The sequence below is a fragment of the Alexandromys fortis genome, unplaced genomic scaffold, assembly GCF_014885135.2.
Source record: "Alexandromys fortis isolate MF-2015 unplaced genomic scaffold, M_Fortis_MF-2015_v1.1 scaffold_94, whole genome shotgun sequence".
Classification (NCBI taxonomy): domain Eukaryota; kingdom Metazoa; phylum Chordata; class Mammalia; order Rodentia; family Cricetidae; genus Alexandromys; species Alexandromys fortis.
Genome location: NW_026067979.1, coordinates 2,667,898 through 2,680,000, shown reverse-complemented (window position 1 = coordinate 2,680,000; position 12,103 = coordinate 2,667,898). Strand labels below are relative to the sequence as shown.

Sequence of the window (12,103 nt, the reverse complement as noted above, 5' to 3'; positions counted from 1 at the left end):
GGCGGCCTCACGCCCCGCCCCGTGCCAAGAGGGGAGGCACGCCTGCAGCCAGACCCCGCCCCCTGCCCCGCCCCCCCTCACCATAGGTGGGACTGTAGCCCCTCGTGAACCGGCCCCACCCTAGGGCCCGCCCCCAAGCCCAGCTCTCCCTGCAATTGGAGAGGCCGCCCGTACATAGCAACGAGGCCCCACCCAAACTCCGCCCACACACGCGCAGCCCGGCCCCGCCCCCTAGTCCCGCCCCCTTCTTCGGCCGGCGCGCCCCGGGGCTTCTCAGGGGAACCTGTCGCGCGGGCCGGGAGCAGTACTTCTTCCTGTGAGGGCCTCACTGTGCGGCGGACTTCTCCTTCCGCCTGCGACTCGGGGGACGGCGAGGAGCAAGCGGAAGGTGCACACGGGCGCCGAGGCCCGAGGTGACCCGCTGGAGCTGGGCGGCGGGGCCACCGGCGTAGCCATGTCGCTGTGGGGGCAGCCGCTGCAGGCCTCGCTGCCCCCGGCTGTGCACCCTCCTCCGACTGCGCCCTCGGGGCCTCCGAGCGCCCCTCCAGCCGGCGCAACCCTCAACCGCCTGCCGGAGCCGCTGCTGCGGAGGCTCAGTGAGAGCTTGGACCGCGCGCCCGAGGGCCGGGGCTGGAGGCAGCTGGCGGAGCTGGCGGGCAGTCGGGGACGCCTCAGGCTCAGGTGAGCGGGAACGCGCGACCCTCGGGTAGATGGGTGTGCCCCGGGGCAGGGAGTCGCGCGAGACCGACAAGGACCCTGGGATCGGGAAGGGACTGGCACTTAGGGCCAGATGGCACCTTCACACCGACCTTCCTCCCCCTGAAGCTGGAGAGCCCTGGCTGGGAACGAACCCGCGCTGTCTTAAGAGGAGGAAAGCTTATTCGCAGGGTTGTAATTCGGTGGGTTTTAAAGCAAAAAGGAGGGATGTGGACACCACCCTCGGACCCCAAAAGGGCGATCCGAGGGACCCGGGCGGGTGGAGGAGCGAGGCGTGCAGGGGTTCCTGGAGGCTGGGTAGAGAGAGACAGAAGGAGGGGAAAGACGGGACCAAATTCCCCATCGGCTTCAGTCCAGCGAGCTGACCAAACTTTGTCCCGACTTCACCACGTATATTAGACTCTTGAGAAATTAAACTGCTTTCCTGCTGAGAAAAGGGACCGCTGACATATGCCTTGGCCCCACAGTCAATGTTTCTCAACGTTTTGGATCTCAAGATGACGTGTTGAAAACTACAGATAGGTTTTGTGGGGGTTCTGTATCTTCTGCAGGTGTATACGAATATTTACCATTTGAAAGTAAAACCAATAACCCTTAAAATATTGATCTTAAAAGTAATTCTTACACAGTAGCAGAAACAATGTCAGGGTTTTGTTTTTTTTTTTTTCTTCAGAAAAAGTTTATCCAAAACCAAATAGAGCATTGGTTAACATTTTTAAAATCTGTTGCTTTGGTTTGGTTGGTTTTTGTTTTTCAAAACAAGATCTTGCTATGTGTCCTCTGATTTCTCTGTCTTGCTTCAGCCTCCCTAACGCTGGGATTCCAAGCTGGCACCGTTATATTCATCTTGAAGTCTTTTTCCCTTCTTGGTTTTTGCGACAGGATCTCACTGTAGCCTGAGGTGTCCTGGAATACCGTGTCAACCACTCTAGTCCGGATCTTGTAGCCTTCATTCTTCCTGCCTCAAAATGCTGATTGCTCTGGCCGTCTTTACAGTGCCGTAGTTTAATTGTAGAGTTGGATTCTTTTCTGTGTTTGATTCATTTCCTTGAGCATCGTATCAGAACTCTAGAAACTTGTGTATACACCTTGAAAAATAAATAGAAAATGGTGACTTAGTACTAGTAAGAAAAAAAGTGTTTTAACCTTATGGGTCACTTGAAGGTGGACTCAGGAGCTGCATGCACTAGGGGTTCCCACGTGAACTGTGAACCTTATACCCCTGTCAAGATTTCAACCTGCCTTTTAACTCCTCCAGTTTCTTGTCAAATAACTAAACTTAAGCTTTTACTGAAATTATTTGTGTGCATCTTTATAAGCTCAGGAGCAGGAGTCATTTCTCATACATAGAACTCTTAGACAAATACTTCTTAAATCAAGAGGGGAGTCTTCACTCAAAGTTATATTGATTGAGTGCTTCTTATTAGCTGGAAGTTCTGATAGACTGGTTTTTGGGAACATTCACAGTAACATGTGAAATGCTGGGTTGGATGTAAATAGTAGCCTTTATTGAACACATAGTGTGTTACAGTGTCCTGCTTACATGCATTATCCACCTTAACCTTCCCAACAACCCTGAGCTTCAGAGTTTAGGACTGAGGCAGAGTACTGTTGGTATGGGATTATTGCTCAAGTAGAAGAGGCCCATGTTGCCTGATTTTTAAAAAAAATCAGAAAATGGCAAACTAAGCTGGTGCCACATACTTATAATCCTAGCACTTGGGAGGCAGAGGCAGGAGGATCAAGGAGTTCAAGACCAGGCATGTGAGACCCTGTGTCAGAGAAGTCAGACAAACAACGGACTAGCAAAGCTGAGCAAAGGACGTAGTTTTGTTCTAGGGAAAAAAGATACTGGTGTTGGGTATCCAAAAAGATTGAAAATATTATTCGAACTTCATAAATTTCCCAACTTCTAGACTTACATGATACAAGAAATTGTTTTCTTTGAGGGCAGATCTGCAGAGTATTATGGCGTTAACTGTGGATCCAGTTAAGGAAGGTGCTAGGCTTCCTGGAGAGAGCCTATATGGTGATGGAGGAAGACACAAGAGTCAGTGTACTAAGCTACTAAACTATAAAAGGAGTGGGTTCTTGATTCTGGGTATTAAGTTTCCCTTCCCACACCTTCAGGAAGATATTGCTAAGTAAACTGCAGAATGGTGTTAATCATTGTTTGGGGGAATTTAGGGAAACTTTTGAATTACAAGGAGTTATTAATATAGAGAGAAGGCCAGTTACTGTCCATTTTTAGGATCTTAGAATTTGAGGTAGATTTCATGAGTCTTTCAAGATAGTGTTTAGATAGCTCTGTGTAGGTTAGTTGCGGTAGGGAGGGTTGGAGAATCTGGTAGTAAACTCACATTGATTGACATTAGAAGAATTGGTTGCTATTAAAAGTTAGTACTGAAAGCCAGACACATCTTTAATCCCAGCACTCAGGAAGCAGAGGCATGTGATCAATGTTGAGTTCTGGACCAGCCAGTGCTACATAATCAGATGCTGTCTCACAAACAGCAACAAAAATTAGCGCTGAAAACTTGAAACTGGCAAGTCTGAACCAAAGGGATAGGTAGTTACAGCTGGAGATGCTTACTGTGTTTAAGACCTTTTTAAATGTTCTTTTCAAGTGACTTCATGCCGGTGGTAGAAGAGTGTCTGGTAATAAGAGGTGGTAAAGACATTGTCCTCTGGTTGCAGAGAGTCTGGCCCAGAATGTATGACAAGTCGTGGGGAAACGTGAAGTGCTTTCCCCAGTCACTGAATTCACGGCCCTAATCTCAGAATGTTGTCTTTTCTACTTATTTTTCTTCTTTCTTTTTTTGCCGTTTTGGTTTGTTTGAGGCTGACCTTAAACTTATCATGATCCTCCTGCCTCTGCTTTCTGAGTGCCACCGTTCTCACTTGACCTGTTGTCACACTTCCCTTTCACTCCTTACATTTTTAATTAAGCGACATTATTAAAAATTTAATAATATAAACCACAGGGAGGGTCCATTCAGAGCTATCTCCAGAGATGAGGAATATCAGAAACGTTTTCAGGTGATTATTGATGATTTAGTTTGAATCTTTGCTTGTAGTCCAGTTTGCTCTAACCAGAGACATGTAGGAATGCCCTGCATTCAAACCCTGATGGTGTTCAAACTGCTCTAACATCAGACATTTAAGTGAGGATCTCAAGGAGAGCTTCCTCTGCCTCTCAGGTGTCGGAATCAAAGGTATGCACCACCATGCTTGACTAAAATCAGATGTCTTTGCTGCCAGTTGAGACAGTCTTAGGGTGTCAGCATATGTTGATTGGTGGTGAGTGGAACAGCTGACCTCCAAGGATTGGCAGAACTTTCAGAAGGCTTGAAAGTAGGGTTGTGAAACATGAGCCAAGGGGGAACATCTGTTGCCTCTAGTCTGCAGCATGAAGATGCTCTTTAGCTGCAGAAATCTTACCCTCAAGCAGATCATGATAAAAAAGAAAACATGTATTTAAAAGATTAATGCAAATGTGCCTTATCTGTCTATTCAGTCTGAATTCTGAAGTGCGCTAGAAGTCAAGCTTTTATCTCTAAATGCTTTTCTACCAAATCTTCTGATGTTATCCTTCACTGACGGTTTTAAATAGTCAAGCTGATTACAACTATTAAGTATATCTGCTTTCCCCAGATGTGTGTGTGTGTAGACTGCTATAGCCGTCTCCTCTTAAATGACTAGTAGGCATCTTAAATGTAACGTGCAAAACTTAGTATGTACCTTCCAGTAAACCTCTTGCTCTTAGTTCTCTGTATCTGAGTGACTACTACATCTCCCCAGTTGACCAGAAAATCCAGTCACTCCAGACTTCACTTGTATACACATCATCTTTGTCAGTAAATCCTGACTGCTATGTATTCAGTATATATTTGGAATCCAGCATCCACAGCCACACTAGGCCAACCATATCTCACCCAGTTTTTTCTAGTAGTTGCTTCAGTTCTCCTTTACTTCCCATTCCAACCTGTTCGAAACACAACGGTAAGAATGCTTCTTTCAAAATATTGGTTAACAAGTTGGGGTTGTAGCCAATTCTATAGGACCTAAAAATAATTTTTTAAAAGCAAAATTTCGGCTGCTTCAGTGATAAAGAAGTTCTTTTATTTCTAAATTTAAGTTTTTAGAAACCACATCAAAACACTCTTACAAGAACATAACTAAAATAGGAAAAATAAAAGTTGGCTAAGTGTACATATCACCTTAGCCAAAAACCAGTGAGTGCCCATGCAGAAAAGCAGTAAAGCAAAAGATATACAAAATCTTACTTCTAGTTTTATACCTTGTTTTGGAACAGAAATATCTAACTTCAATTTGATCTTTGTTAAGAAAGAAAACTCTGGCCATTGAACTTTTTTTATATCTGTTAGAACATCCCTTGTTTATATCTGATGTAATTTCAAGTCTCAGTGCCTGGCAAACTTCTGAATCATGAAATGTGTATTTTGTATTTTGCACTCATGTATTTATGAATCTCCTATTCATGTGAAAACTTAGTAACTTATTTCTAATACATGATCTTTGACAAGGCTTCTTATGACTTTTCCAGTTGCTAACTTTATAGCGTTGATTATCCTACCCAGTATCATTTTTGAGGCATTAGCTTCTCTGCTCTTAGTACTTCTCACACTGTTTATATCTAATCATGCTATGATTTACAGTACCTTGGCCTCATGGGGTGAGAAACATATTCCTCTCAAATAAGAGCAGCATCTTGCCAACTGGGTAGTCCCTTCATTTTGAGTCATATTCGACTTCATCTTTTAAAAACGTTAAGGGAGCTGTAATTCTGTTAACCTGAACATATATCATGCTTAAGATTCAGCTGAAAGTTTATCAGAAATGCTGTCTAAAATAATCAAAGGATGTTGAATCCAGTAGTCATTATCATCTATAGCTTTTCAAACCTTTTGTGTCTTGACTGCAACTGTTAACCATAGAGTATTTGATACACAAATAAAAATATTTGTATTAAAAAAAAAAGAACTACAAAGAAGAAAGAGTGAAAAGAAAAGGAAGGAAGAGTGCAGAGGCCTGGTGCAGTGCCCTAACACTCAGCAGCTGGGAGGAGACAGGTAGCTCTCTAAATTCAAGATCAGCTGATCTTTATAGGAAGTTCCAGGCCAGCCAGAGCTACATAGTAAGACTCTGTTTTAGTAAATAAATAAATAAATAAATAAATAAATAAATAAATAGAGTGAAGAAATTTTCTAGTCTTTTCCTTGCTTTCAATTTTAGGATAAAAGTTTGATTAGATTCAAAGCTAAATTTCTCTCACACTCTTTAAAAGTAATTATAGGAGCTAAGGGGGAGAAGAGGAAGGAATGCTGGAGGAGGGAAAGGAGGATGGAGGGCTTAGTTTTCATCATGTATTTAGTTTCCTGCCACCTATAATGGTCCAGCTACATATTGGGCATATCATGAATTAAATCTCTTGTTTCAGTTGCCTAGACCTGGAGCAGTGTTCTCTTAAGGTACTGGAGCCAGAAGGAAGCCCAAGCTTGTGTTTACTGAAACTAATGGGTGAAAAAGGATGTACAGTCACAGAATTGAACGACTTCCTACAGGCTTTGGAGCACACTGAGGTTCTTCAGCTTCTCAACCCCCCAGGTAGATGGTTTTTGTTTTGTTTTGTTTCTTCCTTTAGGAACGTTCCTCAAAAATTCATGGAGTCAAATTTAGAGAAAAGCACATCTTTTAACCAGGTAAATTGTGTTCAGTATTTTTAGAATATATAAATGCATAGAGCATCATTCGCCCCCCCCCCATTGAGACCAAAGGAAAGCATCAAAAGTGTTGGATTATAGTTCAAGAAGCAAGCTATATAAGACATTTTAAAAATTTGATGTAACCACATATTTAATATTAGAGAATTATGAAATAATATTATAGTTCAGTACAAGACTCCCCTATTGTAGAAAGATGCATGCTAAAGTATTTACATGTAAGGTTTCTATAGCATACACTGAAATACACAGAAACACAAATACACAAATATAAAAATGAAATACAAAATTAAAAACAAAACAGATAGGAAACAGGCTGGAGAGAGAGCTACTTCAAAAAATAGAAAACAGTTTGTCCATGTAGCTGCAGGTGAAGTTGATCAACTACAGTGATATCGGAGTGGAAGGACCTTTCATCAAGTCTCTTGATTGGGCCAGGTATGGTAGTCCATGTCTGTAATCCCAGTACTGTAGAGACTAAAAGGAAGACCAAGAGTTCCAGGCCAGCCTAGACTACATAGTGAGATTCTGTTTCAGATAAACAGACATTGCTGATGGCAGCAGCTGTGCAAGTCTCCTTTCCAGGATTCCATTTGGCCATATGTTCCATTAGAAGTGAATAATCCAGTCAAGCATGGAAAGACTATAAACGTTAGACTTGATGCTCTCTATTTTACACAATTTTGGTGTATTAATTAATGTTTCCTTATATAGCCAAACTGGTTATGATGTATTTTTAAATTATTTATGTATATGTGCACATGTCTATATACGTTTGTTCACCACATGCATGCAGGTGCTTCGAGGCCAGAGGGCATAGGATCCCCTGGAGCTGAAGTTATAGGTAGTTTGTGAACTGCTTGATGGTGAGTGCTGGTCACTGAACCTGTATCCTCTGTAAGAGCACTAAATACTCTTAGCCACTGAGCCATCCCTTCAGCTTCTCTGATATAGTTTGAATATGAAAAAATAGGAATATAAGATATAGTGGTAAATTGCCAATTACACCTACCAGAAACCCAAACTCAGATTGATGAGGGTAAATTATTATTTCTACCTGAAACACCCAGAAGTGGAAAAGTCTTCCTAAGAGACAGAGAAGAACCCTAAGTGTAATGTTTTTCCTCTTCTATCTTGGCATTGACTTTCTTCTAAAACTGACACTCACCTAGCCCAGGATGTCTGCTAGGTGTTCTTAAGCTCATTTATCTTTGTCCCAGAATGCTAAGCAAAAAGGCAGGTTTATTCTAATTAACTAGTTTTGCTCACTTGCTTGTTCCTAATACTTTCATTGTAGCCAAGGATGTGGAATGTGTTGATATGCCTGGCTTAAAGCCAAGAATGAAGTTAGGCTGAGTCAGCTTTCCAGGAATCACATGGATCACCAAACAAAAATAGACTTGCTGGATAAGAAAAAGAGGCAGGCAACCTGGATATGTAACCAGGCTGCTGACTACAAATACAAAGGGTCCTAGACGCCCAGCCTTCCTCTTATACCCTTGCGTCCCTTCTTTTGAGGTGTACAGTGTTGAATGGTTGGCTTCAACTGGAGCCTATGGGCTAGGAGCAGTGAACTGCTAATGCAGATACCACACTGTTATTGCCCATCTCTAAACAGTGAATGTCCTAAAGGAGCATTTAAATTTTTTTTGTTTGTTTGTTTTTGTTTTTCGAGACAGGGTTTCTCTGTAGCTTTGGAGCCTGTCCTGGCACTAGCTCTTGTAGACCAGGCTGGCCTCGAACTCACAGAGATCCGCCTGCCTCTGCCTCCCGAGTGCTGGGATTAAAGGCGTGCGCCGCCACCACCTGACAGCATTTAAATTTTTTTATATACTCAGTACTTCAATTAACAGGTACTCAGAAGTTGTAAGAATTGAAATCTACTAGCTTAATGCACTGTGCTATCTACTAATTTCTCATGCTTTATACAACACCAAAGCCTCTGAAAATCTAAGCCTTTCTGAGAAATAAATATAACTTTTGAATCTTATTCTCCTTTTTAGTAATATAATCACTCTGACTGTAGGTTGGATGCAGCGAGTGGGGTGTTCTCTGCCTCAGAGAGTTACAGGAATCACATGGAATGGAAGCCCATGCCTGTAATTCATCATTCAGAAGGCTGAAGTAAGAGGAGCACCATGAGTTTAAGGTTAGCCTGGACTACGTAGTTAGTCCAGGCAAGCTTTAGCTACAGAGTAATTCTATTTATCAGACAGACAAAAAATAATTATAGAACTATCTTTTATGTTTTAATAACAAATTTGAGAATAAGACTATCGTAAGAAAAAGGTAAGCTCTGACAAAAATCAGTTTAATTTGTGACTTTACTTGGAATTATTCATTGAACACTTGTTGTATTCCATTATCTTCACAGTTTCAGGCATTAAGTATATGGATTCAGAGATGAACAAGGCAATCATTTCTGCCTATTAAAAAGGTCTTTGAATTATAAACCAGATGTAGTAGCGTACATCTTTATTCTGAGAACTTGGAAGGTAGAGATAGATTCCTAAGTTCAAAACCAGCCTGGTTCTAGGACAGCTGGAACTACATAGTAAGATCCTGTCTCAAAAAAAAAAAAGTCTGTGTGTGTGTGTAAGTTTATCTGATCGCCTGCTTTCCTTTTTAATACATTAATAAATCTTACTGAAGATGTAGAATGTGCTAGTATTTTCTCTGTTTTGTACTTAATGCCATTTTACAAAAAACTTTAGTTCCTATTCCAGAGAAAGCCATGTTTTTCTCTGACAGTCCTTGCAGAGAGGTATGATTAGGGTAAGATGTTCTTAGACCTTTAAGGTCCAAATGCAAGAAGAAACTAGATGCATTTTGATTCAAGGAAGAACTTTAGTCTGATTTTGTCATATCCCATTCATTTGTTATGGAACTCTAGCCAGAGATAGCTCCTAAGAGATAGATAACTGTACCACAGAGGTCCCTGTCTTTTGAGAAACTAACTGAAATTCCTTTTTCTCGTTTTATTTATTCTGAAAGCTAAAAGTAGCTAAGGCAGAGCTGGGGGTCATTCCAGTGGCACTAGCCTGAAGTTGAAGATAAATACAAGTTCATCCTGAAACTTGTGCTCTAAGTTCTTGCACCTAATCACAGTTTCTCTCTCTCTCTCTCTTTCTTTTTTTTTTTTTTTTTTTTTTTTGTTATTGTTTTTGTTGTTGTTGTTGTTTGAGACAGGATTTCTCTGTAGCTTTGGAGCCTGTCCTGGAACTAGTTNGGAGTTAGCACTTGAAGTTAGTATCTTGAAGTAGTTTAGAACCTAGGGATAGGTTCTAAAAGGACACCAGGCCTCTACTCCAGATATTTGGGATTTTTTTGTTATTGTTTTTGTTGTTGTTGTTGTTTGAGACAGGATTTCTCTGTAGCTTTGGAGCCTGTCCTGGAACTAGTTCTTGTAGAACAGGCTGGCCTTGAACTCACAGAGATCCTCTGCCTCAATGCTGGGATTAAAGGCATGTGCCACCACCACCCAGCTCTAATAACAGTTTCTAAAGGAGCCCCTAGGAGTGAAGTGTCCCCTTCTGCTAGCTCTCTCATTGGGCTTTTCCACAGCCATGGGTTGACTACTTTACTCTAGATCTGGTCTTCTTGAATTATTTGTGAAACTGCTTCTCGTTTTGATGTACCTGGTATTCATCACAGGTGCATACTCCTGCAAACACATATGTACAGTCTCCATACTCACATGCATGTTTACATACACATAAAAATAATAATCTAAACAGATTTTTAAGAAATTTTACACAATATATTTTGATCATATTTCCCCTCCTCCAACTCCTCTCAGATCCTACTTACCTCCCTATCCATGAAACTCCATGTTTTCTTTATCTGCAACAGTAAACCACAAAACAAAAAGCAAAACTCAAAACAAACAACAAATAAGACAAAAAAATGAAACAAAATGCCAAACACGCACACACACACACACACACACACACACACACACACACACAAACCTGACCAACTACTTCTGGACATGGTGCCTACCCTAGAGTATAGCTGATATGCCCAGTATGTATATTGTATATTCCATTGAAAAAAATAATCTTCTCTTTGCCAGAGGCATCAATTACAAATAGCTTCTTGGTTAAGGGTGGTGCTCTGTGCCCACTTCCCTTTCTGCTGTGTGCTGGAATTTTGTATGGTTTGAGTATATGCAGGTCTAACGTATGCTGTCACAGTATCTTTGAGTTCATACGTGCACAGTGCTTCTGTATTTGGAAGACACTGCTTCCTTGGAGCTATCCACCACCCCTGGCTCTTACAGTCTTTCCACCTCCTTTTGTATAGAACCCTGGACCTTGAGGGGAAGGCTTTGTGAAGTTATCTCATTTAAGACTGCATGTTTCAAAGTCTCTCACTTTGCACATTGCCCACTTTTAGGTTTCTGTGTTAATTTCCATCTACTGCAAGAAGAAGCTTCTGTGATGAGGGTTGAGCAATATTCTGGGTATAGCAATATGTCAGTAGGAGCTATTTTATTGCTATTGGTTTTGTAGAATAATAGTAGTAGGTTTCCCCCATGACTTAGCTGGTCTCGGATTCTTTGTCATTTTAGCAGTGGCAGCTACAGGTCCCATCTCATGGAGTAGGCCTTAAAGCCAATCAAAATTGGTTGGTTACTCCGATGACATTTGTGCCACTATTGCACCGTTATATCTTGCAGGCAGATCATTGGTGTATATTGCACCATTTGCAGCTGGGAGATGTTGAAGACTTTCTTTCTTCTTTGCTATATTCAGAGTCCTTTCCAGTACTATGAACACTAGTCAGTAGGGGTGATGCTTCTAGTTATGCACCAGCTCAACTTCACAGAAAAAACTAACTCACACACTACTTACTTAAAAGTGTTGACCATATGAACATTTACGACCAGGTATTGAGCTGGCATTGAGAACTGCACTACGATGTCTGTCTAGCAGGTGTCTTAAAAGGTGCATCCTGATCTCAGAAATGTTAGAGTTTGGGGGAAAAGTATTCCTAATTGGAGAAATGTGGCAATCAATTTCCCTTCCTAACCATGGAGAAATAGAATATATCAAAGTCTTTTGCAGATTTTTTTCTTGTGGTTTTACAAAGTTTTCAGCTAAAGAATACATACTGATAGAGAAGGAGAAGTAAATATATGATTTATGATAAAGATGAATATTTCTTTGTTGTTTTGTGTATATAAGCAAGGAAAATCTTTGAGACTTTACTTTTGTTGTTTGTTTGTTTTAGGATTAAAGATCACTGTAAACCCAGAATCAAAGGCAGTTTTAGCTGGACAGTTCGTAAAACTGTGTTGCCGGGCAACTGGACATCCCTTTGTACAATATCAATGGTTCAAAATGAATAAGGAGGTAATTTTAAAATGTCTTTTAATTCTACCTAGGTTTATTGTTTAGTTGGTTGGAGGCAAGATCTTATTCTGTAGTACAAGCTGCCTTGGAACTCACTGTGGAACCCAGACTGGTCGTGAATTTGTGGTATACTGCTGCTTTGTTTCCTGAGTGCTGGGATTAGAGTGGGAGCCATCAAAACCTGACTACTTCACTAATGTGGGAGGGGGACTTGATTGGGGGAGGGGGAGGGAAATGGGAGGCGGTGGCGGGGAAGAGACAGAAATCTTTAATAAATAAATAAAT

At 41.4% G+C, this 12,103-nt stretch overlaps 1 protein-coding gene across 2 annotated transcripts in view; it reads left to right on the top strand.

The window, feature by feature from the left end:
• Positions 1-248: 248 nt before the first annotated feature.
• Positions 249-12,103, top strand: part of Malt1 (MALT1 paracaspase) — a 42,302-nt gene continuing 30,447 nt past the window's right edge. For both annotated transcript variants that reach the window (XM_050157981.1, XM_050157980.1), the window contains exons 1-3: positions 249-681; positions 6,179-6,345; positions 11,697-11,818. In XM_050157981.1, the coding sequence (XP_050013938.1) occupies positions 455-681; positions 6,179-6,345; positions 11,697-11,818 (516 nt within the window). In that variant the 5' untranslated portion in view covers positions 249-454. The remainder of the gene's footprint in view (positions 682-6,178; positions 6,346-11,696; positions 11,819-12,103) is intronic.